Here is a 24,305-nt window from a genome sequence, read left to right on the forward strand (position 1 = left end):
TTAACTCCTTCTTCTTAGAGAATGATTACAATTAACCTTTTTTAAAAAGAGTACAAATTATTTTACAAAAATAATTTTGCAGGAGCTGGGGCTTCAGCTCACAGGCACAAGTGTCTGCCTGACATGCACAAGGTCATGAATTTGATCTCTGGCACAAAAAAAAAGTTAGATTTCTGTTCCAAAATTCAGACTCATTTAAATACATTACCAGAAGTTTCATGCAAAATGCTCGTTTTTCTTTACTACCTAATGTCAATCATAACCAGTTAAAAATCCCTTCAAGTAGTAATTCAGTTCTAAAATTAAAATAACAAATTCCTTTAACAATTACTAGTGAAACAAAATGTTTTCTTATAGAATCAAAGTATAAAATAAGGTACTGTGTTAATATTAGCAAAGGCGCTACTGAATGTATTCGTAAAATCTAGATAAAAATGAATTACTTCTGTTGTATAATAATGCTCACATCCTTGTTCTACACTTTAATTTTCACTGCTTGATACATTCTTAAAAAGATGAAAACATGGGCATGCTGGTACACACCTGTAATCCCAGCCCTCAGGAGGCAGAGGCAGGAGGTTCACTGCAAGTTCAAGGCCGGCCTGGGCTACAAAGTGAGCTCAGAGGCTAGCCTGAACTACCTAGTGATACCTTGTCTCAAAAAGACTCCCCCACCCCAAAGAAAATACTTTAAAATACAGCTTCTAATTATTATAAATTGCCCTAAAGTGAAAATAATTTCCTAGAAACAGGAAATATTTTAAAAATCTTTTTGGGCACAGATTACCTTAAAAGACACCTTGACCATTTATGAACCAAAAGGCACGGATCTTAGCCCATTAAGATATATATCTCACAGATTTTGAAATTTTAACAATCTTTTATTATAGCATCACCGAATTATAAAGGCAACTAAGAAAAACAAAGTCTCAGGCGTACTTATACACAAAACTGTGATTATATATCAATTCTTTAGCCTGTGATTCATAAACCAGTGACAACCTTCTTACCTTTGAAGTCTACTTCTCCATTCCCGTCTGTGTCGAATATATCTATTACTCGCTGTACTAAAGGATTCTGTTGTAATTCAGGCAAAGACATAAACTCTTCCACACTCAAAGAACCAGAATTGTCCAAATCAAGCTTCTTAAATCTTTTTCCTAGCCTTTTAATTTCATCAGCATCAACTGAAAGCCAACGACAAAAAAAGGTGGTAAGATTTTTGAAAAAGGTTCCATAATGGTTATAAAGAAAAAAATTCAGCACTTATCCAACAGTGTAATTTCCAATTTGATTAAGTTACACATATATGAATAATACTGTAAAATAATTACTTCTAATAGAAAAAGTTTAACAAATATTTCCACTTTGTTACCTTTCTGTTTATTTGCTCCTGCCATAATACACAGCCAACTATACGTGAATACCCAGATAGCCCAAGATTGACAATGCTAAGCTGATCATGGAGGTCACAGGAGATATCCCTGGAATGACAGCGCTTAGCTGATCACAGAGATCCTATTAGACAAACTAAATCAATCTCTGCTCTATGCCAAAGCACCTTTATTCTTCCTTCCTTTTGTGAACCTTCATTTACTTTTTCTTAATAAAGATTATGGTTTAAAATTCTAAGGTTAGTCAGATGTGGTGGTGAACTCTGATAATTCTAGCATTCTGGAAGCTGTGGCAGGAGGATCACAATGAGTTCAAGACCAGCTGAACCACATAGTGAGATTCTGTCTCAAAAAAGTGTGTTTGTGTATGTGTGTGTGTGTGGGGGGTGCTCACAACTATTCAAAGTCAAATGTTTTCTTTCTATCGTACCACATAATATGCAATTCCCTTCTCTGGAGGCAATGGGATGCTTCTTAAATATTCTTCCAGTTTTAGCTAAACTCTTGATACTATCTCTTCAAGTATGAGCAACTGGAACAAAATATATATATATATATATCTTAATTTTTAAAGGTAAAAAAATCCACCTAACATTTTTAAAAAAACTAAACAATTTAAGAATCACAGTTTGTAAGTACAGCGCTCTATAAAAATTTAGTGTCAATTCTCCTTTCACCGTCTTTTTTTTTTTTTTTTTGTACCGGTGATTGAACTCACAACCACGCACTTGCCACACAGGCACTTGTGCTGTTGAGCTATATCCCCAGCCCCTCACCTGCATTCTTAAAAAAGGTTGTCATTTTTTTCCCTTTTAATTACATCATTTCGCTTCTCTTGAAATATCAAACATTCAGATAATGTTGATTATGGCTTACCAGAAATAATATTTGCAAGTATTTAACAAAAATTAAACAAAACCACTAATCTTTTTTAAAAGAAAGTGAAGGCAAATATATAACTCATAAGCATGTATCATAGTCCCAAAAGTTAACAGTGCAAAAATATGTGACATCATAAAAATATATATATATATGGCATCCTCATTATAAAAATTTAAAAATTAAAGTATATTTAAAATATAAAAAATGCAACACTACAATATGTATATAGATAGATGATAGTGTTCCAATGTGAATTCATTTCAATATAACTGATAGAAATAATATCAGTAGAACATGGAAATTTCCTAAGTTTCACAGAGATTTTCCCAGTATAGATGCTCTTCCATTTAAAAAGGGGTACACGCTAATAAACCCACCACAATTTGAAAATATCAAACTGTCATAAGTTGAAAATGCAAGTAACACATCTGCCAAACATCACAGCTTAGCCTCATCTACCTTAAATATGCTCAGAACATGAATTATGATTGGGTAAAATCATCTAACCCAAGCCTATTTTAAAATAAAATATTGAACACCTCATATAATTCACTGATGTATTTATAAGAGGAAAAAAACCCTGGCAACAGAATACACTCTAGATTATCAACTACCCACCCTCAATCGATCTTGAAGCAAAGTAGGAGGTATGACCTGCTACTCTGCATTGCATTTTGAAGGTATTATGTTGCATATATCACTAATCCAGAAAAATCAAAATTCAAAGGATAATTTTGTTGAGTATCACTTGTGAACCATTGTAAGTTAGGGACCATTATGAAGTTTTCTCAAATTAAAAAAAATATATAAAAACTTCAAAAAAAATTTTTCTCATCTTTTATCACCATCTCCCACAACACCACTGATGAAGGTGGCTATATATCAGGTCATCAATAATGTTCACAAAATTAGTTTCTACTGCTGAAGTAAATGATCTCGAGAACCTCTACCTCAAAATAACTGTTTAAGGCCCACAAGTGATAAACTATGGTGTTTAACACACATTCCAGAGTTAATTTGTATTTGTGAAGTATTTGAATAAACTCTATTTTTCTGTTTTCCATTGTGCAACCAGTCATCTTACTACAATTTCTTTTTTTGGCTTACTTATACTTCTACCTCAGAGCAGAACCCATGACTTTCTCAGAGGTATTCTGTATACTGTATATAAACAAGTACTCAATAAATGTTTTAAGTATTAATTATAAATGTATGCTTTGAAACTTACTGATCAAAACGCTATCAATGTACAAAGCAAAATTTTTATTTATCTAACCAGATGCCAAACTACATCACTTGGAGTAAAACACCCAGAAAAGTTTCTCAAAATTCATAGATTTTGCTAAGAAGCTACCCCCTCGGTGCTTGCTTTAATTTTATATACATATCAAAGATTGTTAACTGTGTTCCTCTTGCAATCAAGTTTTGCCTTGTTAAAACTAAGGAATGAAAAGACATCAAATATACCTGTTGATATATTTGAGAAGACAAATATATCAACAGGTATATTATAAGTATAAAAGACATCTCTACACAAGTGAACAAATCAGGATCAAAAGAGTATCATTAATGGAAACAGGGAGAAGCGAAAGCACCCACAGTACCTGTGGAAACTTAGCTGTTAGATTCTATGAGACACGACTAAGCTTAAAAAGTTGTCTATCAGAAAATGAACTAGGACTTGAAGGGTTCAGTTACCTGGAAGACCCCACTCTCAAGAACCTAGTACTGAAATCTTGGATAATACTAAGGAATCTGAGAGGCCGGAGATGTAAATTAGTGGCAGAGAAAGTGTGATTTAATCCACCTGTTTCTTTTACACTGCCAACATTAACGTTTTTAAAAAGTAGACTGGGTCAAAGTGCTAGCTCCTGTGCTTAAAAATGTGTTGTGGATTCTTAATAAGAAACAGGATAAAATGCCTTAAATTCTTGATGGTATTTAACTTCAATGTAAATTCCCGTCTTCACATCTTCCCCAACTCTTTTTCTTAAGCTCACTGCTCTGTGTACAATTCCTTTAAAGCACACATTTCCCTTTCCTTATGAACTTGCTCCTGGAAGGCCCTGGGCAGAACACTCCATTTATTACACTACCAGTTTTTCTCCGATTAAAGAAAGAAGGACATTTTTTGTCTCACAGTTGTGTGGATCATTAACTCTGTCTCTGGTTAAAAACTCTTAAAAGACTATTTAAAACACATTTACATTCTGTGGCTATAAATATCTTATGAAATATTACAAAGTACTTGATAATTGTTCTGGATGAGTAGCTAAAATTTTCCTCAAGGGTAAAGCAAACTGCCAAGGAACAACTTTCCCTCCACAACACAGTTGGGGCTTTTAAAAATTGTATTTTTATTACACAAGTTTTCAGTATATAATGATTGCACTCATGGTGGGGAGTCGGTACATGTGCACAACGCATTTCAATTTTTACTTCCTCTCCTCTCCTATCCCTCCCAACTCTCTCTTTCAGTTTCGTTCCCACTTGCAAAGCTCTGTCAAAGGGCTACTTAAACACCCCCTTAAGAATGACCTGGAGAGAACAAGCTCTATTTAATCTTTTCATTCACCAACTTACACATCTTGTGCAGACAAAACTCACCTTGAAATTTCTTTGAGAAGCCAGCAAAATATGTAAGGGAACAGGATCTCTCCCCTCCCACCACTCATTTTTTTTCTCCTCCTCTCCCTCCCTTCCATCCGTCCGTCCGTCCATCCGTCCGTCCAGCTGGGATCATAATGAGGAGTAAGACAGCCACTGAACACCTTGTATTGACTATCTCGTAGCGGCTACCTGAACAACCTGAGGTGTCCATACTTAGCCAAACCTAAGGCATGAACGCAGCAGCATTCTATCACGGAAAGCTCTAAAATCACTCTCTCTCATCTAGAGTATTTGAAACTTGCTACTTTGGAAAGTAAAGCCATAAATATTTTTTACACCAATATCTAAGAATACTAGCTTTCAAGAATAGTAGAAAAAAATTCTTTTAGATGTCAAACAAAGAAAAGCCGCTTATTTGGTTGTTACAATCGCCACAGAAGCAGTTACTCAAGCACTTCCAACTGCCAGCAATGCACTAGAGGCACTGTGGAATGTCAGCACCTACCAGCTGCTACAAATTAGGCCAAGATCTCTAAAATAGATTAGACCCATTTGTGAGCACTACTACCTGTTTTCAGTATGTTCACAGAAGATCTGCACTTAGCATCAGTTAACAGCGAAGAACAAATTCCAACTTTGGGCACCACCTTACATCAAAGATGTTTTTTCTACTGCTTAGGATTCTCTTCTCTTAAAAAAAAAAAATGGACCCCCCAAAAAAACAAAACAAAAACAAACCTCACCCTCTTGACTCATCCCATGACTCATTCGAGTTTGCTTTTTCCCGTTTTTGCCAAGTTAAACACTTTTTTTTTTTTTTTTTACTTTTAGGACAACCTTTTGAATACCTGAAATGACATAAACCAATTTAAATTATATCGAAGTACTAAATCTGAGAAGGAATATACTATTATCTAAAATTTAAGTAAGACAGTAAAAATGTAAGGTCTTTTAATCTGGCTTTACAAAATATAAAAAATTATTAAGGAATTGATGACCCTAACACAAAAACAGCAGATCAAATTGCTGAGACCTTCCCTAAATCAATGCTCTATTTTCAGGGACAAGTATAAAATTTAGAAAACTCATTTTAATAAGTGATTTCAAGAATCATTAGTGTCACAACATAAGAATCTGCTTTCTTAATGGTTATGTTGCTACAGTAAATTTTAGTATCTCTGACTACGCACATTAATGCCACAGTAACATAATACTAACAGAGACAGCTTACATATTCATCTACCTTTCAGACAGAAAGGTATAAATAATATCCCTTCACTATTATTTATATACTTCTTTTATTCAGAAAAAATGAAGGGTTTAAACAGAAGAGTCCTTAGTCTGTGGCTTGTAAGAGCACTGTTACTAATACACACACAAGAGGTCGCCAGTCAACTAGTGTTGATTCTTTGTTTTGTTTTTTGCCATTCAACTTTTAAAGACTTAAAAAAAAAAAGTAGTCTAAACTTTTTAAAGTTTCTAGTTTTCTCAGAGTTAAAAAGGAAAAGCAGAATAGAAAATAAAAAGCTTTCTACACATTTTAGGTGACTCCCACCAAATGATAGCAATGAAATTATTACTTATTCAGGGAATTTTAATAGCCACATAATAACTTATTACCTATTAGTAGTTCAATAACAGATAAAATAAAAGCAATCCTTTTTAAACTCACCTAGCAACATTTTGAAAGAAATACACAATTTAAGATCCTGGGCAGAGTACCAGAAAAGAATACTTTACAAATTTTACCAGTTTGTTTAGTAAAGCATTATTCATGGTTCAGTGTTATTTTATCACTGTTGATTTCTCAATTTGTGAAACTATGGTTCAAAAGTTCTGTAAGATGTCTACCTTACCTATGGATGCTGTGATGCCACTAGGATGCTGTGTCCTACACACGTGCAGCAAGGGATACATGGTGTTAATATAACTTATTACTGATGTTGACACCTTTAACCAACCAATCACTAGACAAAGTGGCCACTATAAATCTCTTTCTTTTGTAGCTTAAAAACAAAACAAAACATGGCAGGGTGAGTCCTTTGAGACAATACAAATACTCTTATTTCTCTTTAAATTCTGACCTAATTTAGTAACCATCAGTGAGTGGTTCCATCTGCAATAGTTATTACTGTGGTACTTGGCTAAAAATAATTTTCTATTCCCTTCGAAGTGCAGACTGCTTTTGTGAAAAAGATAAAGCCACTCTCTTCTCTATTTAATTATCAGTATGGATTCATGGATATTTATTTTACTTTATGAATTAAAATCTAATACTATCAAATAAAACAATGAATGCTGGGGAAAGAGGAACTCTATTTTCATTGCTGATGGGAATGTAAAAAATCAGTACAATCTACTATGGAGAGTCCTCAAAAATCTAATAAAAGTTTACAGAGGGAAGGGGAAGGAAATGAAAAAACAAGATATATTATGTCAATATTCCAACTCCCGACAAGTAATGTGATCATTATACATTATGCATTACATAGCTTTTCTGTGACAGTTTTCTAGAGAAATCCATTGAGGTCTCAACACCATTCTATGAATCTATTTTTTGTTTCAAGATTGCTGTTTTTTGTTTGTCTGTCTGTTTGTTTTAGGGTTATTGTAGAATGTTGTTCTGTTCTGCTTTTATTTGGCTTACTTGTCACTATATTCATTTATTTTGTAGGATGTTAATATACTATTTTCTTTTTCCAAAAAAGTCTTTAGGTCTTTTAAATTATATTTAAAAATTTATTCTATTTGATGAGCTGAGATTTATATTGTCAATAACAATGACAGTATCGATTTATTCTGGACAATTTCTAGACTGTACATTTTTTAAAACGAAGAGTTTCAACACTTCTGGCCCCACATTAAAAGCTTAACTTATGTAAGAATATTATACTTTCATAATTACCCATTTCCTTCTACCAAAAATGTACATAACACATTTATTTGACCTATCTCTTCTCTCTGGATGTACTTGTATTTCAAAGAAAAAGGAAAACGAAGTACAATGACGATAAAAAATAAGAACAACAACAATAGCAACAACAACCAACCTCAACAAAGAAATACCGTTCAACCCAGTTACTCTTGGCATTTCCTAACATACTACATTTCCTTGACTCCAAAACCAGCCAAGAATCCAAACAAAAAAAGAAAACGGTAGGCCAATTTCTTTATTTAATGACTACAGATGCAAAAATCCTCGAGAGACACTGGTAAACAGATGCAGCAAGTCATCATCATAAAAAAATTAAGACATCATGACCAAGTAAACTTCATGGCAGGAATGCCAGGATGATTCAACATACCCAAATCAATAAAGGTAGTGACACACCATTATTTAAAAAATAAAAACAAAAATCATTACAATCATCTCAGTGGATGGAGAAAAAGCCTTTACAAAATCCAACACCTACTCATAATACAAACCCTCAAGAAAACAGGTACAGAAGGACCTTATTGCAATCTGATAACCATGTATAACAAACCTACTACCAACATCATATTAAGTGGAGAAAATTAAGCTTTCCTTCTAAACTCAGGAACCAGACACAGATATCCATTATCACCACTCCTGTCCCATACAGTACTCAAAATATATACAGAGCAATCAGGCAAGAGAAATAAAAGCAATATGTATAGGAAAGATGTCAATTTTTCATTATTTGTAGATGATACGATCCGTTATACAGAAGACCCAGAAAATTACACTGACAGACTCCAAGAATAAAGTCAGCAATGCAGCAGGATACAAAAATCAACACACAATAAATGGTGTTCCTGTACAGGTAATAATGAACTCACTGAGAAAGGAAAATAATATCATTCACAACATCACCAAGAAAATGAAATAATACTTAGGAATTAACCTAAAAAAGTGAAAGACCTCTACAATCAAAACTCAAAAGGAGATCAAAAATGACACCGCAAAATGGAAAGACAGTCCTCTTCCTTGATAAACAGAGCCAGTATTGTCAAATGGCTACACTTCCAAAAATAATTTACAGATTTAATGAACTGCCAGTTGTAACACCAACAACTTTTCTCACAGAACTAGAGAAAACCCTAAAACTCACTCGGAGATAAAGAAGACCCTGGGAAGTGCAAGGTCCTAAGTTTGATTCCTGGTATGAATAAATAAATTAATAGCTTTTTAAAAAGTTGGTTACATTGAAAAAAAAAAACACCTAGAGAATGAGAAAAACATTTTGCAATCTATACCTTGGTCAGATGACAAATATCTAAATGTATAATAAAGTGAAAAAACAAAACAAAAAAACTCTCCCCTCAAAAAAAAAATTGCAACTGAAAATAAGACACACACACACACACACACACAGTAATAAATGAAAAACTGTTCAACATCTCTGGCCATAAATGTCAATTAAACCACCACTGAGATTCCATCTTACTCGAGAAAAAAATCGCTATCATCAAATCAAATAACAAATGCTGGCAAGGCTGCATGCACGTGTACGGGAAGGATATGTCTATTTTGTTGGTAAGAATGTATATTAGTACAGCCATGATGGAAAACAGTATGGAGAGTCCTCAAAAGACTATAACTAGAAATCCCAGTTCAGCTATTCCCCCTCTAGTCATCTTCCTGAAAGAGTTAAAGACAATATATTACAGTGATACTTGTATACTCATTTCTAGCAGCATAATTCATAATAAAATGTGGAAGCAGCCAGTATGTCCATCAACAGATGAACGGATAAAGAAAACGTGATACTTATACATAACGGAATGCTACTTTGCTGCAAAGAAGGGTAATTTTAAATTACTGCAGGGAAATGCATGCACCTTGAAACTATAATATTAAGTGAAATAAATCATACACACAAGCTTAATTACCATATGGTTTCTCTCATATGAGAAACTCAAAATATAAATAATGACAAAATAAACAACAGGTAGTATGAAACAGGGATATGGATGGTCTGCTAATGGGAAGGGTACCATGAGGAGATGCCCGTTAAAGATGAATAGATAATGAAAATGTGATATGTGTGTGTGTGTGTGTGTGTGTGTGTACTTCAGTCATAAAGAAGGAAATTATGCCACCCGTGGAAAAATACAGAATGTGAGACCACCATGATAAGTAAAATAACAGACGCAGAATGTGAAATACCACATTTTCTCTTACATGAAAAACCTTGAATACAAACAAAAATGAATAGGAGAAATGACAGGGAAAGAGAAGGCAGGCTCCCGGGGATGGGAAGAGATTAGGAAGAGCGGGAGGGAAAGGCACTGTGGGTGAAGGGACTGAAGTGACTTGAGATTTGCCCTACATACTCCAGCTCCCGCAAGGAAACATCACTATTCTGTTACAACAGGCAATAACTTAACCAGCTATCACTGTGTATCTTGTCAAACTGTTCCGGGTTTGCTTTGCATACTACTTCAGGCTGGCTCCTCTGTGGTTGTTCAGCAATCCCTCTTTTTGCTTTTTTTAAGCATTTATTTTCTAGCATCATAATGTATTTCAGGTTCATCCTCATAATACACTAAAAGAGATCACCCAATCTCTCTTATATAACAAAAACTTAGAACTATACTACAGAATTAAAACTATAATTAAATAATTACTCCAACATAGGATCTCAGAATATACTTGAGTATTAAAAAGTCATAAAGGACAAATTTACTGTAAGACACATGTATTGAATCTCTTATCAAGATCACTACAAGGAAAAGACATTATGGTGTTTTTAACAGAAATTACTGAGAAGCTTTTCAACATGAATAATAATTTGAAAGTTTTAATATCTACCAAGGTAGCGGTTGTATTTTCGTAATACTCTAAAAGAGAAGTAAAAACCACCAGGGGGCGCACTAGATAAACCTTCTGAAGTAGCTCCAGAAAAACAGTATTTAGGACCATGTTTATCAACCAACAGCTTAAAATATTTATATCCTGCACAGGGCGTTCTGACTATCAAAAGAACAAAGCAGAGAAACCATTCTACAAATTTAAATACTTAAAGTACTATAACATGGACAGTCACATTTGTGTTTACCTTTTCTTAACCATGAAAAACTCTAAAAATGTATAGGATCTAGAAATACATTGAAACTTTAGAATGCAAGCCACAATGCACACTTTTACTGTCTCTGGATTATAAGTTTTATATATTTCAAAAATTATCAAGCAGTTGTCAAATATGCTCAAGTTAGACAACACCAAAAGAATTACCAGATTATAGTAAAATCTAAAAAAATTTTCAATCTTTGCAAAAATGATATAATTCTATAGGTTTTGATAAATGTATATCCTAAATAAGCATCACTACATTCATGAACAAAGAACATTTGTATCACCCCAAAAATGTTCCCTTGAACCCCTTTGCAGTCAATCACATCTTCTTCACCAAACCCAGGCAATCATGGCTCTGCTTTCAATAAGTTTTATCCAAAAGTTCATACGAATAGGAATATATGATGTGTACTCTTTGTATCTTTTTACTATGCACTTTATATTAATCCATCTTGTTACATGTCCATATATGTTCCTTTATACTACGTAGTACAATCCACCATATAAACCCAGGACAACTTCTTTATGCATTCCTTTGTTGCTAGACATTATTGCTCCCAGTTTGAACCATTATGAATAAAGTTCTTATCGATTTAGTCTTTCTGTAAACTACTGTTTTCTAGGAATTTCTGGGTCGAAGATTTCTTAATTCCACAGTGAATTACCAACTAGTTTGATAATTTTTACAAAATTCTTGCTGAGAATCTCACTGGAATTGTCTTGAATATATAGATCAATACAAGTAGAGCTGATCTTAAGACCAAGTGTTCCAATCTACAAATGTGATATATTTTTCCATTTAGTTAGATGTTTAAATATAGTGTCGGTATTTTACACATATTTAGTTAAACTTACACTTGAGTATTTTGTTCTATTATAAATTATACTTTATCAATTTCTCAACTGTTCTTTGACAGTACACATACGTTTCAATAATTTCTGTACATTGTCCTTGTATCTGACAATCTTGCTGAATTCACTTTTTTGGGAGACCCAGAATTTGATCTATATATTATATCATATGAGAATAAAGACCTTTTACTCTCTCCTTTCAAACTTGATACTTTAAATTTCTTTTTCTTCACTTCATGTAGTGACTCAAGATTTTTAATAAAATGCTCACTGGAAATAATGAAAAAAAATAACTTTTTAAATTTTTCTTTTTTTTTCTCTCTCAACAATCTTAAGTCGAAACCCACCTTTTATCATAATCTACTAAGATTCTATATTACCACAGGGAAAAAAATAGCTGTCATCTAGAAATTAAATACAACAAATCCCAGTCAGGTTGCAGGGGAAAAGGAACCCTTCTACATTGTTGGTGGGAATATAAACTAGTATACTCGTGATAGAAATCAGCATGGATATTCCTCAAAAAATTAAAGTTAGAATTTCCATTCAATCTAGCTATAACTTCTCCCTTTGTAGATTGCTTACCAAAAGAGTTACAGACATCATATTACAATGATATATGTTTACAACAACACAATTCGCAATACATAAATCCTGCAAGTAGGCTATATGTGTATCAACAGATGAAGAAAATACAGTAGTCAAACCTTAGACTGTGAGTAACTTGGACTTCTCAATGTTTCACAAAATAATCAGACATTTCTAAGAAACTTTAACTTGACAAATAAGCATATCTTGCATAGGAGCAATACATCATGCCAAATGTCACATAATCACAACTGATTCTCTCTTCCCTAAACCTCAATCCCTCTCTGCACTGATGAACAAAGTGCTTTGGATTATGTCCAAAAGATATTATTCTGGCAAACAAGGTTTTACTGTATTTATACACCATGGAGTACGACTCTGCCATAAAAAGATAGACACGAGTCATTTGTAAGAAAATGCACTCTCAAGACCATAATGTTAAATCAGACACAAGCTTGAATACTGCGTGGTTTCTCTTACATAAGAAACAAAAAAAATAGAAAGAGCAAAATAGAAGATACATAATAAGACATAGGAAGCTAGATAAGAAGTGGATCAAGAGATGGAGAAGGAAATGAGAAAATAAGATATTATGTAAATATTCTGACCCCCCACAACTGATGTTTCATTATATACTATACATTACATAGCTTTTCTGTGACAGACTTTCTAGTGAAATCCATTGAGGTCTCAACCCCATTCTACTAATGTATTTTTTGTCTTAGCATTATTGTGTTTAGCTTACATTTGGACACCGTTTGGCTTGCTGAGTTCCAGTGTGCTTGGGTCATATCTTTTGGGGGTTGTATCTTTTATATGACAAGGAGTAAACAGATAAATATATGGTGTTTGCATTCTGAAGGATCATTCTACAAGAATACTCCATCATCAGTAATTTAAAAAAAAACTTAGATTACTATAGATGTTAAAAGTGTAACAAGAGAATGTTGAGAACAATTTTATGCACATAAACTGTATACCTTAGATGAACAAATTCAATGAAAAACAAGTTGTGTGTGGTGGCACATGCCTGGAAAATTGCAAGTCAAATGCCACCTTGGGCAATTTAGTGAAACTTTGTGTCAAAAAAGTTTTTTAAGAAAGCAATGGCAACATAGCTCAGTAGTAGAGAGGTTATTAACTAGCATGGATATTGCTTTGGATTTGGTCTCCAAGACTGGAGAAAAAACTTGTCATTCACGGTATTAAAGAGAAAAAGCGTAATTTCTTCAGTAGGTGTAGGCTAACATTTATTTGACAGGGTTGGCTATCCATTCATGATAAAGAATCTTAGCAAACTGAATAGAAGGAGACTTATCTTGGTAGGAGTCAACCATGGAAAACCCACAGCTAACATCATATCTTATTTTTTTGTTTTGATTTTTTATTTGTACATGTTTACAGTACATAATGACCACATTCCCTGTGGGCAGTTGGAAAATGTACATAATATATCTTGGTTTTTTCATTTCCTTCCCCTTCTCTCCATCTCTTGATCCACTTCTTATCTGGGGATCTGCAGGATGGCACACAGCAGCAGCTTTCACTATATTTGTGGTAATTCATAAAAATACTTATTTTTGATAAAAAAAAAAAACACCTGATGGCTAAACTGGGTAACCAGGATTTCATGAAATGCTTATTAATCTCACTTCTTTTGGTAGTTCCATCTGAAGAACTAGCATTGTACTAGATGACAGTACATAAAAAGCCATCACAAAAACCTATCTACCAAGTTCTTTCTCTATTAAAAGACTGCTTAAAGATGCAATCTTCATTTTTAAAAACCAAAATACATATCACCTAATTCAATAGTACATCTTACTTGAAAGAGTTGGTTCTCAAACAACCTGTTTGTTTTACAGCTCGAATAAACTCCATCACACTATATTACATTCTCCAGGTCTTTTCTCTTTTTATCTACTGCTCACGTCGTGGTGGAGCAAAACGCTGGCTGCTTTTTTGTTTTACTTTGTGCTACTCTCCACCCCAACATCCTGGAAGGAAAAAATGTGGTATTTGCACAAGACGATACATATTCAAGAGTCTTCTTTTACTTTCCTCAGTTATTCAAGACTTAGGTAAGGCTGCTCTAGAGCTCAGTTTGGTTTTTCACCAAGAATGTCATAACTATCTCACTTAGTTTCTGGGCTTTTTTTTTTGCTTATTGGCTTGCCTTTATCTTAAGTCAATATTAAAAATTCAAGAAAGAAAGAAAGTCTAGAACACAATTTACACAATTGCTTTTACATTGTTCCTGAATACATTGTTCATAGACAATTTTGGTTTCTTTTTTCTAATTGGAATCAAGGGCTTTCTAGGCCTATGGTGTTGTGGCACCTATCCTGGAATTTTCACTGGTGTCTTACAGATTTTTTGCGGGGGGCTGCCGTTTCATCTTCTTTATTGAACTTCTATTTCATTTTGCTAGGAATATATTCAACAACTTATAGAACACCAATTTCTGAAAATGTCTTTAATTTGCTCTCACACAAGTGATTGGTTAGCTAGTAGCAAATGCTGGATTTAAGAATGTAGAATTATTAATGACTCTGCTGCTTTCAAGCATCTGCTGCTGTTGCTCAAGAGTTCACTACAGTCGTCTCCTGTTCTTTTTAGGTAAATTTTCCTGTCTGAAAGCCTTTAGTTTCCTCTCCACTCCTGCAATTTTAAAATTATAGTGAAAGTTTAAACTAAATGTAGAGCCAGGGATTTAGCTCAGCGGCTTAAGCACTTGCCCGGTAAGCACAAGGTTGTGAGTTCATTCCTCAGTACAAAAAACACAATATAGGGGCTGGGGATTTAGCCCAGCGGCATAAGCGCCTGCCTTGCAAGTGTGTGGTCATGAGTTCGATCCCTGGTACCGGTAAAAATACAAAAAAAAACCAAAAAAAAAAACAAAAAAAAAAAACAAAAAAAAACCCCACAATATAAATACAATACAGTACAATACAAGTCGTTCACTAGGCCTGATAGCAAACACCTACCTGTAAGCCCACCTCCTGGGAAGCTGAGGCAAGAGTATCACTACAAGTTCAAGGCCAGCCTGGGCACTACATACTATTTTTAAGGCCACCATACACAGCACGACCCTGTCCCCAAAAATAAACTAAATGTAATCTTTTCTCATCTAACCTTCTTAGCAATCTGAATGTCCTTTTAATGAAAAGATTCTTTTCAAGTTAGAGAAACTTTCTTCTGCTTCTCTATTTCCCTTCGTGTTTTATCTAATACAGCTCTAGGTTTTCTTTCAGTGAGATGCTGTTATTCTCAGTATTTGTTCCCAAAGTCAGTATACTTTTAAGATTTTTCCCCTATCTTTTGTTCCAACATTCTTTTTTTTTGTACCAGGGATGGAACTCACAACTGCACGCTTGCAAGGCAGGCGCTTACCCTGCTGAGCTAAATTCCCAGCTGTTCCAACATTCTGAGAAAGGCCCAAGGATCTATACTTTCGTTAGATGGACAACTAGGCCTTTTTAGCCACCTAAATTAACTTCTACATACTAGTCCAATAGAATATGACTTCTACATACTAGTCCAAAAATTATTTGAGTTCATCATAACCAAATGACTATGTCATGGATCTAACTGTGAATCTGTTAAGTATGGCCATGACACCAAAATGTGAATATGGATAATGAAACAGAGCAGTGCTTTTGCTTTTTCTAAAAACTATTTATCTAACCAACTGAAATACTTAAAATATCCAACAATTTTTTGAAAGAAATGTAAACACAAAAGGTCAACAAATCGAAGTAAGCTCATGTGTATTCGTAAGAAGACTTTTCATCCCTCTCTTCGTTATTCAACTCAAATACTTTACTGAAAGCAGGCAGAATCTAAGTAATTCTCAGTGGTAAAATAAACACTATCATACAAATTAAATTGCAAAAATACTTCTATCTGTTCACAAACTAAATTTTTTGTAGTGGTATAGCAAGGTTTTCTCTGAAGATTTCTGACATAATGAATCAGGGACCAAACCAGAAATCAGAATTTCAAAAACACACTATTAAAAATTCAAGAGTTAAATCAGCTCATATAAGAATAAAAACAAATGCTGAAAAGAATATAATCAAATTAACTTTTTATTCCTTTTTTTTTCCTCTGAAAAACATTTGTTTTTCAAACGAAGAAAGGCAATGCTCAGAATATAGCTTAGTGGGAGAGCATTTTGCTAAGCACACCTTGAGTTAACCCCTAGCACTGAAAAAGAGAGGGCCAGCATGAAGCAAGAGAGACAGAGGAGAGGAGAAGGGAGGAAAGCAGCAGAGGAGGAAAGGAGGAGAAAGATAGATCTAAAAGCAGAAATTAAAAGCAGCACAATATAGTCAGGAGATGCAAACTTTCAAGTCACTTAAATATTCAAGAAACAAGTGCTTCAACATGAAATTGTTTGCTCAAAGGTGGAGCTGTTCTAATGGTGAGAAAGGCTGCGAGGTTTCTAGACTGTTCATTATGCCAGAGGAAAACATTCCTTCACTGTCTGCCAAGCACTCCTTTTTCTAACTAAAGAAAGTTGAGAAATCTTTTTCGATAAAAACCTTGTTCAGCCTATAAAACAGACTCTGTGTTTGCTAATTTTACCAAAATGACTCACCTTCACACTAATGTAATCAACAGTAAAAAGAAAACCGGTAGAATCTTACATTTGACAAACACTTTCAATTATTCCTCAATCTAGTCCCCTGCTTACACTATCTAAAGCAGTATCTTGCACTGACTTTTCCGAGTCTTCATGCCAAGTTACAACTTCGAACAAATCACCTCAACAGAGTAACATTTCCTAGGGCAGACAATTTAGACAACAGAGAAACCAGGAAAGTCACAATGCCTGTAAAATCCAACACTGTCCTTGGTTTAACCTCCATACTCATACACACACTATTGCCTACAAGAAAGGCTATATAATACTGTGATTTATTAATATGATTCTGAGGCTGCAATAAGCATGCAGCCCTATTTTCAAATGCTCCCACCATTTCGCACCCCCCAAAAAGAGACTCCAAAACATGACAAGCTAAGTCACGTACTATGTGGTTTTTGCCTTGTTATTTAAAATTCTACCTCTATTTTCTTATCAGTGCAATGCAGAAAACTAGTAGTGCTTTTCTCATAAGGTTGTGTGTGCGGGGACTAAAAGGGCTACTGTTTATCAGGTACTGAGAACAGCACCTGGCACATGCTAAGTGCCTCAGAAGTATGTATTGGTATTATTTATGACACTAAATGGGGTGACAGTTAATTACTATGTTTTCCCAAAGGTGTATACCCTTTAAAATTAACCGACCAATTGTTATTAGAGCCCAACTGTAAATTCTTATTATTCCAACAAGTATTTATTCAGCATCTTTCTGATGCCAAGTATTATGCATCCACCACTAATAGCTCAATTATTTTATTGATAAAAATTAGCTTATATAGCCACTTATTCTTATAAATCTTGCTGTTTACATACTACACTTGACTGGAATTAAATAATTTCTTCTCAATGAAATCAGCAAGACCAGTCTGAGCTACACAGTGAGTTGAAGGCCAGCCTAAAACTGCATAGCAAGACCCTCTCTCACAAAACACATAATAATGAAATCAGTAATTGATTTTACTTAGGTTACTTCTTCTATTCAATAAGAATTTTCCAAAGAACAAATTTCATATACATGATGGTTTAAAGAATATACTTTCACGTACTGTTATAGTTCAAGTTCGCAAGGAAAACAATTTAATCAGGACACAAAATTTATAGGAGTATTTTAAAATAGTCACTCAAAGAGTCAAACGCAAAAAAAGTGCAAGAAGTCGGTCCAGGTAGATCCCAAAGAATCTACCTGAGGGCCTGGATCATTATGTATGTAACCCAGCCTGATCTTAGAAATGAAAAAGTAGACGATGAAAAGCACAGTGGAAAGGCTAATCTTGAATAAGGGAAGCACAACTGAACCCCTGACACTGCAGGCAAGGTGGGGGTGGCAGGTGATGAGAAAAGGTTGACACAGCATTCTCAGTTTCCTCAAGCATTGAAACAAAGCATAATCATTTATTAAAGGTAAGGAATTGCAAAGGATCATATAAAGGAGTTGGGCTCTAGGATGTTTATTACACAGATACAATTTGTAGAGAATGAAACAGAGAAATTACCAGACTGGTCAAAGAATTACTCAACATCCTACAAAGCCTTTAAAAACAATTTCAAACATCACTCTTTCTGTGATGTTTCTTTTATTTTTCTCAAACAAAACTGATTTTCCCCTCCTTTGAATCTTGTTTCTACCTCTCACTGTAATTGTTTGCATTTTTCTTTTCCCAGGAGCTAGACTGTAATCACTTTATGGATGTTTACTATCTGTGTGTCACAGAATGGAAGGACAGTATCTTGTAGTATCAGACCAAGTCTTGTCACCTTTTGTTAAGGTAACACAATTTACATACAAAAAGAAAACAGTAACACTGAGAAAACCCTGAGAACTGGGGTAGTTACAGAAGTTCTCACAGACAACACAAACTGAGCTAGAGCTGAAGGACCAAGTGTGACAGGAATAACCCCGAATGGGGAAATACAAACAGTAAAGTGCCTGAAGGATTGTTTTCAACAATCTTATAAATGAATAGTAGGGTAGCTGGTTGCAGGTAACAGTAAGCTCTTCCAATAGTGAAGGAACTTTGTAAAAAAGCTAAAGAATGATCACTATAATATGCAGTTAGGTAAAACTGTGGCAGTTTTACTGTGAATAAACTAACTTTGGTGAATTCATCCAAATTATGCGTAGAATAATAAAAATAAAGAACAGAGAAAAAATGAATAAACTACAGAAGTATTTAGATCTTAGCAGGTAGAAGATTCACTAAGAAGTATGGATCTTTAGTAACAAAGTTCAACAGTTTAATCAAACACAGTCAAAGTAGTAAGAATTTTAAAGTTCTCTGCAGGTCATGGTGGTACATGCCTCTAATTCAGGCAATGCAGCTAAATTCAGGCCTATTCTGGGCAACTTAAGGATGTATCAAGACCCTATCTCAAATTTTAAAAAGGGACTGGGTGATGCAGTTCAGTGCAAAAGCCTTAGGTTTGGTTCCCCAGTGTAGAGGGCCACCTGGACAGCTCTCCTGGAATAAAGAGCGATTACCTCCACTTTGGCTAAATCTGGTCCTATCTATGCACTATATGTATGGAGTTGGCTAAGCTATTTCCTTTTCCCTTCAACTGACTCTAAACAATATAAATATGACTAGCTGAAGCCAAGCAATAGTTGTTTCCCTTTTTCAGTGTCTCCCTCTGACCATTTGAGCCCAGCAGGATGGTAGAGCCACACAGCTCCAGGGCTGTTAACTGGGTTCAAGGCTTGAGATAAAATACCATGACTTCCTAGAACAAAATAGGTTTACACATCTGAGCTGAGGCACCACCCGCTAAACATTATATGGTACCTCAATTGTGTTACGCAGATTGGTCATTCTGCATACCCTTCTCTCTCTCTGCATACTGCAGAGGTGCCTTCTGGACTCCTAGCTAGCTGTACTCACAGTTAACTCCCACCCTTCTCACAGTCACTCACTGTTAGCCACTTCCTTCTTCATAAATTAATAAAATCCAGGTTAGGGCCTCAGTCAAGGCCTCTGTTCTGTGAACCCTCGTCTGGACCAGGCTCAGGACCCCCTGGCTGCCTAACTGCAAGTATGTCTTAGTGCCTTTATTCTCACCATTGTCTGCACTGGAGGTGATAGACTGGAACTAATTCACCAGGATTCCAAAAACATTTCCATGGGATTACGAATATAAACTTCCCAGACCATGACAAGGATACGGAAAGGGCCTTTCTACCCCAGTACAAAAAAAAAAAGTTCTAAGAGTAAAATTGAAATGGACAATCCATTCCCTGCACATTATAAAACTAAACTAAAAGCAAAAAACTGCCCTTTGCCATCCTGGATACACAGAAAAGGACATTCATCCATCTTTTACCCAAGCATATTTTTATTTGAAACCAAGGTAAATGACCTTCAGTCTTAAGACTTAACAGGAGAACAAAAGAGAATAAACATCTATGCCTTGACTGAGAAATAAAAACTTCCAAGATCTCCTTCCAATCAGAGCTGTATTCAAAACAATCAAACCAACTATTTTGCAGTCTGAAACCTCATTACAGACTCCCACACCTTTATGGCCATTAGCACCTCAAGGGATAACTATGACAAGCTCAAACAGAATAGTGAGTGACACAGCGCACTTCTGGGTGCTTTGTTATTAATAAAATGCACCAACATGCGGTTTACTAATTCATGGTCTACAAGTCATAACTAGGCCTGCTTTTGTCAATTTAAACGATATTCTGGATGTAACATTTTATTTTCACATTTAAGACAGGAACTTAAGTATATGACCACACATGGTCCTAATTTAATTAAGAAATTTATAAACAAAGTCTAACAGGAAATATAAAATGCAAATAATAGTTTGCATGGCAAGATTATGGGGAACTAATCATAGATATAAGCATAGAGAAACTGGGGAGGTCATCCATGGCACAGCAATTGCCTAGCACCATAAAAATAAATTAAAAAACTATACCAACAATAAAATGGAAAAATTCATTAATAAGTAATTTCAATTTACTCTGAGTGACAGCTAAAAACAAAATACAGAAGACACTAAGCAGGACAAAATCTAAGGAGAGTGTGGAATGACAGAAGGCCTCACTCACTCACAGAGAGGAAGAGACTGAAGGCAGCACCGGCCGTGTAAAAAGCTGACATACTGGCACTCTGCCTAAACTCAGAGGCAGGCAAAGGCGGTGATGGGAACGAAAGAAACCGGTTGGTGTTGGGGGTAAAAAAGAAGACTGCAGCCCATGAGAGCAATGGGGAAAGTGGTTTCACAACAATTCAAAAGAGAAGATAGCTCAGCACAAGTTAACGATGCCTTCAAGCAAGGCAGGATCAGCCTCCTGCAGGCCGACAGGGCTGCTGCTGCTAAGAACCACAGAAAGGTCTGGGAATTTAACAGCCTTGTATCTTAACCTACCAACAGGCTCTACTCCAATTCTCAGATCTCCCCCTTTCCCAATCACTGCTCTTTCACAACAGATCTGATTTTTTTTTTTTTAAGAGAAAACTATCAGCTCCTGACTCATCTGACTGGTCTTTGAAAAAGTAGTTACTAAGCCCTTATTTTCTCTAGTTTTTGATCAGGAGTAATCATTCACTCTCCTTTTCATCCTCATCCTCCCCAGAAAATATTTTATACTAGTTGGTCTACCAATTTGGGTCTTCAGTAAGCACTTTATTTTATGTAAATCACAAGATAATTATATTACCTTTTCATCACTGTGTGCCACAGTGACTACTAATGTACTTCTTGTTTCATAATTAAAATCCTTCCCACCTCCAGATCCAACCAGGATAGCCAATCCGAATTTCTACTCTCTTAAGAGTGTACAGCCAATACACTTGAAATTATTATTAGTCAAGGATTAATACAACAGCTAATTTAAACAGGTTTAAATTTCAGCTAATCAAAACAGATTTTTAACCGTTATAAGGACTTTAAAAGGCTTCATGAACGATTTACAAAGCCACACTATAGAGCTATGGTATCAAAAGAATACATACTGCCTGTCCTAAAGCCAGGAAGCTGCATGGTAAATTTGAAAGTTTTTGGCTCCAGAATATACACAGACACAAAAATCCAAATCATAATCAGAATTGTACTAATAGAAACAATAAGAACAGAAAACAGCAAATTCCAGCTCACTTCTACTTTCCAAATCTCACCTGAGTTTGTGACAGAAATAAAGTAACATTAAAAAACTATGGCTGCAATGGAATCCAGATATGTACTTGTCAATTCTAAAGTTTCTAGATACTACAAAGAGTCTGAATGATGTTGACTACCCATTGCAATACACCGACACATTACAACCAGAGAATATAAAAGGAACTAAAGGAACTAATCAGAAGATAAAAAGAAATTAGAACTTGAAAATGTAGGCAAAAGCAGGTAGGCGAACAGTGGCTAACAGGGGACTGAACAGAACCATAATATGCAGGAGACTGGTATAACTAGCCAGGTACACATCTGTAACCCAGCACTCTAGGAGGCTGAGGCAGGAGGACTATAAAAACTCAAAACTAGCCTGAGCAACTCAGTGGCTCAGCTAGATCTTGTGTGTTAATCAGTCCGTCAATAAAATGGACAGGAATGGAGCTCAGTGCACAGGTCCTGAGTTCAATCTCTAGAACCAGGAAAAAACAAAAAAACCAAATGACCAAAGACTTAAAAGAGTCCTACTAAGTACAAGGTTATGAGTAAAATAGACTATTAAGGAAAAATGTTTGCTGTTCTACAAATCAAATTACGACTTTTTTAAAGGCTTAACTCCTAACCCTAAGAGTAAATAATAATAAAATGAAACTAAAATATCTTGGGATGGAAAACATGGAAGTACAATCCCACGTCTTTTATTTTATGAAATAATAAAACAAAATTTTACAACAAAATAGTAAGAATACAGTGTGTATCATCTTCAAAGAAGTTATTTAGAATATAAGACATCAACAAAAAGCACTCTTAAAAAGAAAAAACAGATAATTAGCACAAAACTTTCTTCTCAATAGACTAAGAGAAACTAGTGGTATAAACGAAACATATCAGCATTTTTATGAATATTTTTTGAAACAAGAATGTCAAAATGAACATACCCTTAATAAAGCAGTAATGAGGTATCATCAGATGCTTTTGGTGACCAGACCAATCATTACATCTGCTTTTTAACTCTTATTGCAATAGTAATACAAGTTAATTAAATCTAAATTGCTATCTAGTCTTTCAAATATTAAGCTTCCATCAAATTCATGTGTGAAAATGACCTTTTTCAAACTTAAAAAATAGCACATTTTAAGTATTACAACAAGGTTTTAGACAAGATGTTTGTTCTGAAAATGTGTTTTTGAATTAGAAAAATACAAAAATATCACCCAAAACCTATCCACAGAATTTTTTTAAAAGATCTAATGAAAACTGTGTTGTATCTGTTTCTTCTCCTTAAATATACAGAAAACTGAACTTTCCAACTGCATGGCAATTTGGTGGAGCACTATGACCACTCCTGGCCCATACACCGTAAGCATAAAATATGTCGCTCACTTCAGATAAAAGCATGGCCTGCAAGCATCTTAATGTCCCTTTCCCCTGTAGATACACAGGAAATTGGACATACAACTGTTGGTATTATAAAAACAAAGGAACCTAGATCACTGAGTATCAAACAGAAAAAAGCTCCTACAAAGCCACTTTGGAAATTCTTTAACTTGGGGGGGCTGGAGATTTAGCTCAGCGGCATAAGTGCCTGCCTTGCAAGCAGGCAGTCGTGAGTTCGATCCCCAGTACCAATAAAAAGGAAAAAGACAAAAAAGAAAAAAGAAATCCTTTAACTTGAAAAATTTCTGTTAGCTTAAATCACTGAGATTTGGGGGGTTTATCTGTAACTATGGCATAACACAGTTATTAATAAAGTCTACAAAAAGTTTCCCCTCTTGGTAACCTGTAGGCTATATGTCAAATTCATTATCTACTTTAAATACTTAAGGGCTCCTTTTGCACTAGGCATGATGGTGGATTCAAGTAATCCAACCAATGATGGAGGCTGAGGCAGGAGGATCTAAGTTTTAGTCCCTCCTGTGTAACTTAGCTCAAAACTAAAGGTAATGAGTGTTGAGGATGTAGTAGTTCAGTAGTAGTGACATGGCAAAACTGGCTGGGGAAACAGGTGTAACCTGTTAATTACAGGATTCCAGGACACATGTGCACAATGGTTCCCACAGCTTTGCACACCGATGAGCAGGTTTCCCATTGGGTAGCCCAGACCCAACTTCAACGTGCGGAGTGGGTGACATAAAATGGACAGTCTACCCTGGCTTTCTGCCACTGTGCTCTCATTTCC

The 24,305-nt window shown here is 35.0% G+C and overlaps 1 protein-coding gene across 2 annotated transcripts in view; it reads right to left on the reverse strand.

Annotated features, from left to right (window-relative positions):
• The window catches only part of Ppp3r1 (protein phosphatase 3 regulatory subunit B, alpha), a 117,621-nt gene that overhangs the window by 8,200 nt on the left and 85,116 nt on the right, over positions 1–24,305 (reverse strand). For both annotated transcript variants that reach the window (XM_063229533.1, XM_063229534.1), the window contains one exon: positions 1,011–1,187. In XM_063229533.1, coding sequence (XP_063085603.1) covers positions 1,011–1,187 — 177 coding nt within the window. The remainder of the gene's footprint in view (positions 1–1,010; positions 1,188–24,305) is intronic.

Source organism: Cavia porcellus, unplaced genomic scaffold (genome assembly GCF_034190915.1).
Source record: "Cavia porcellus strain 051 isolate PalLab524CR breed Dunkin Hartley unplaced genomic scaffold, mCavPor4.1 scaffold_18, whole genome shotgun sequence".
Classification (NCBI taxonomy): Eukaryota; Metazoa; Chordata; class Mammalia; order Rodentia; family Caviidae; genus Cavia; species Cavia porcellus.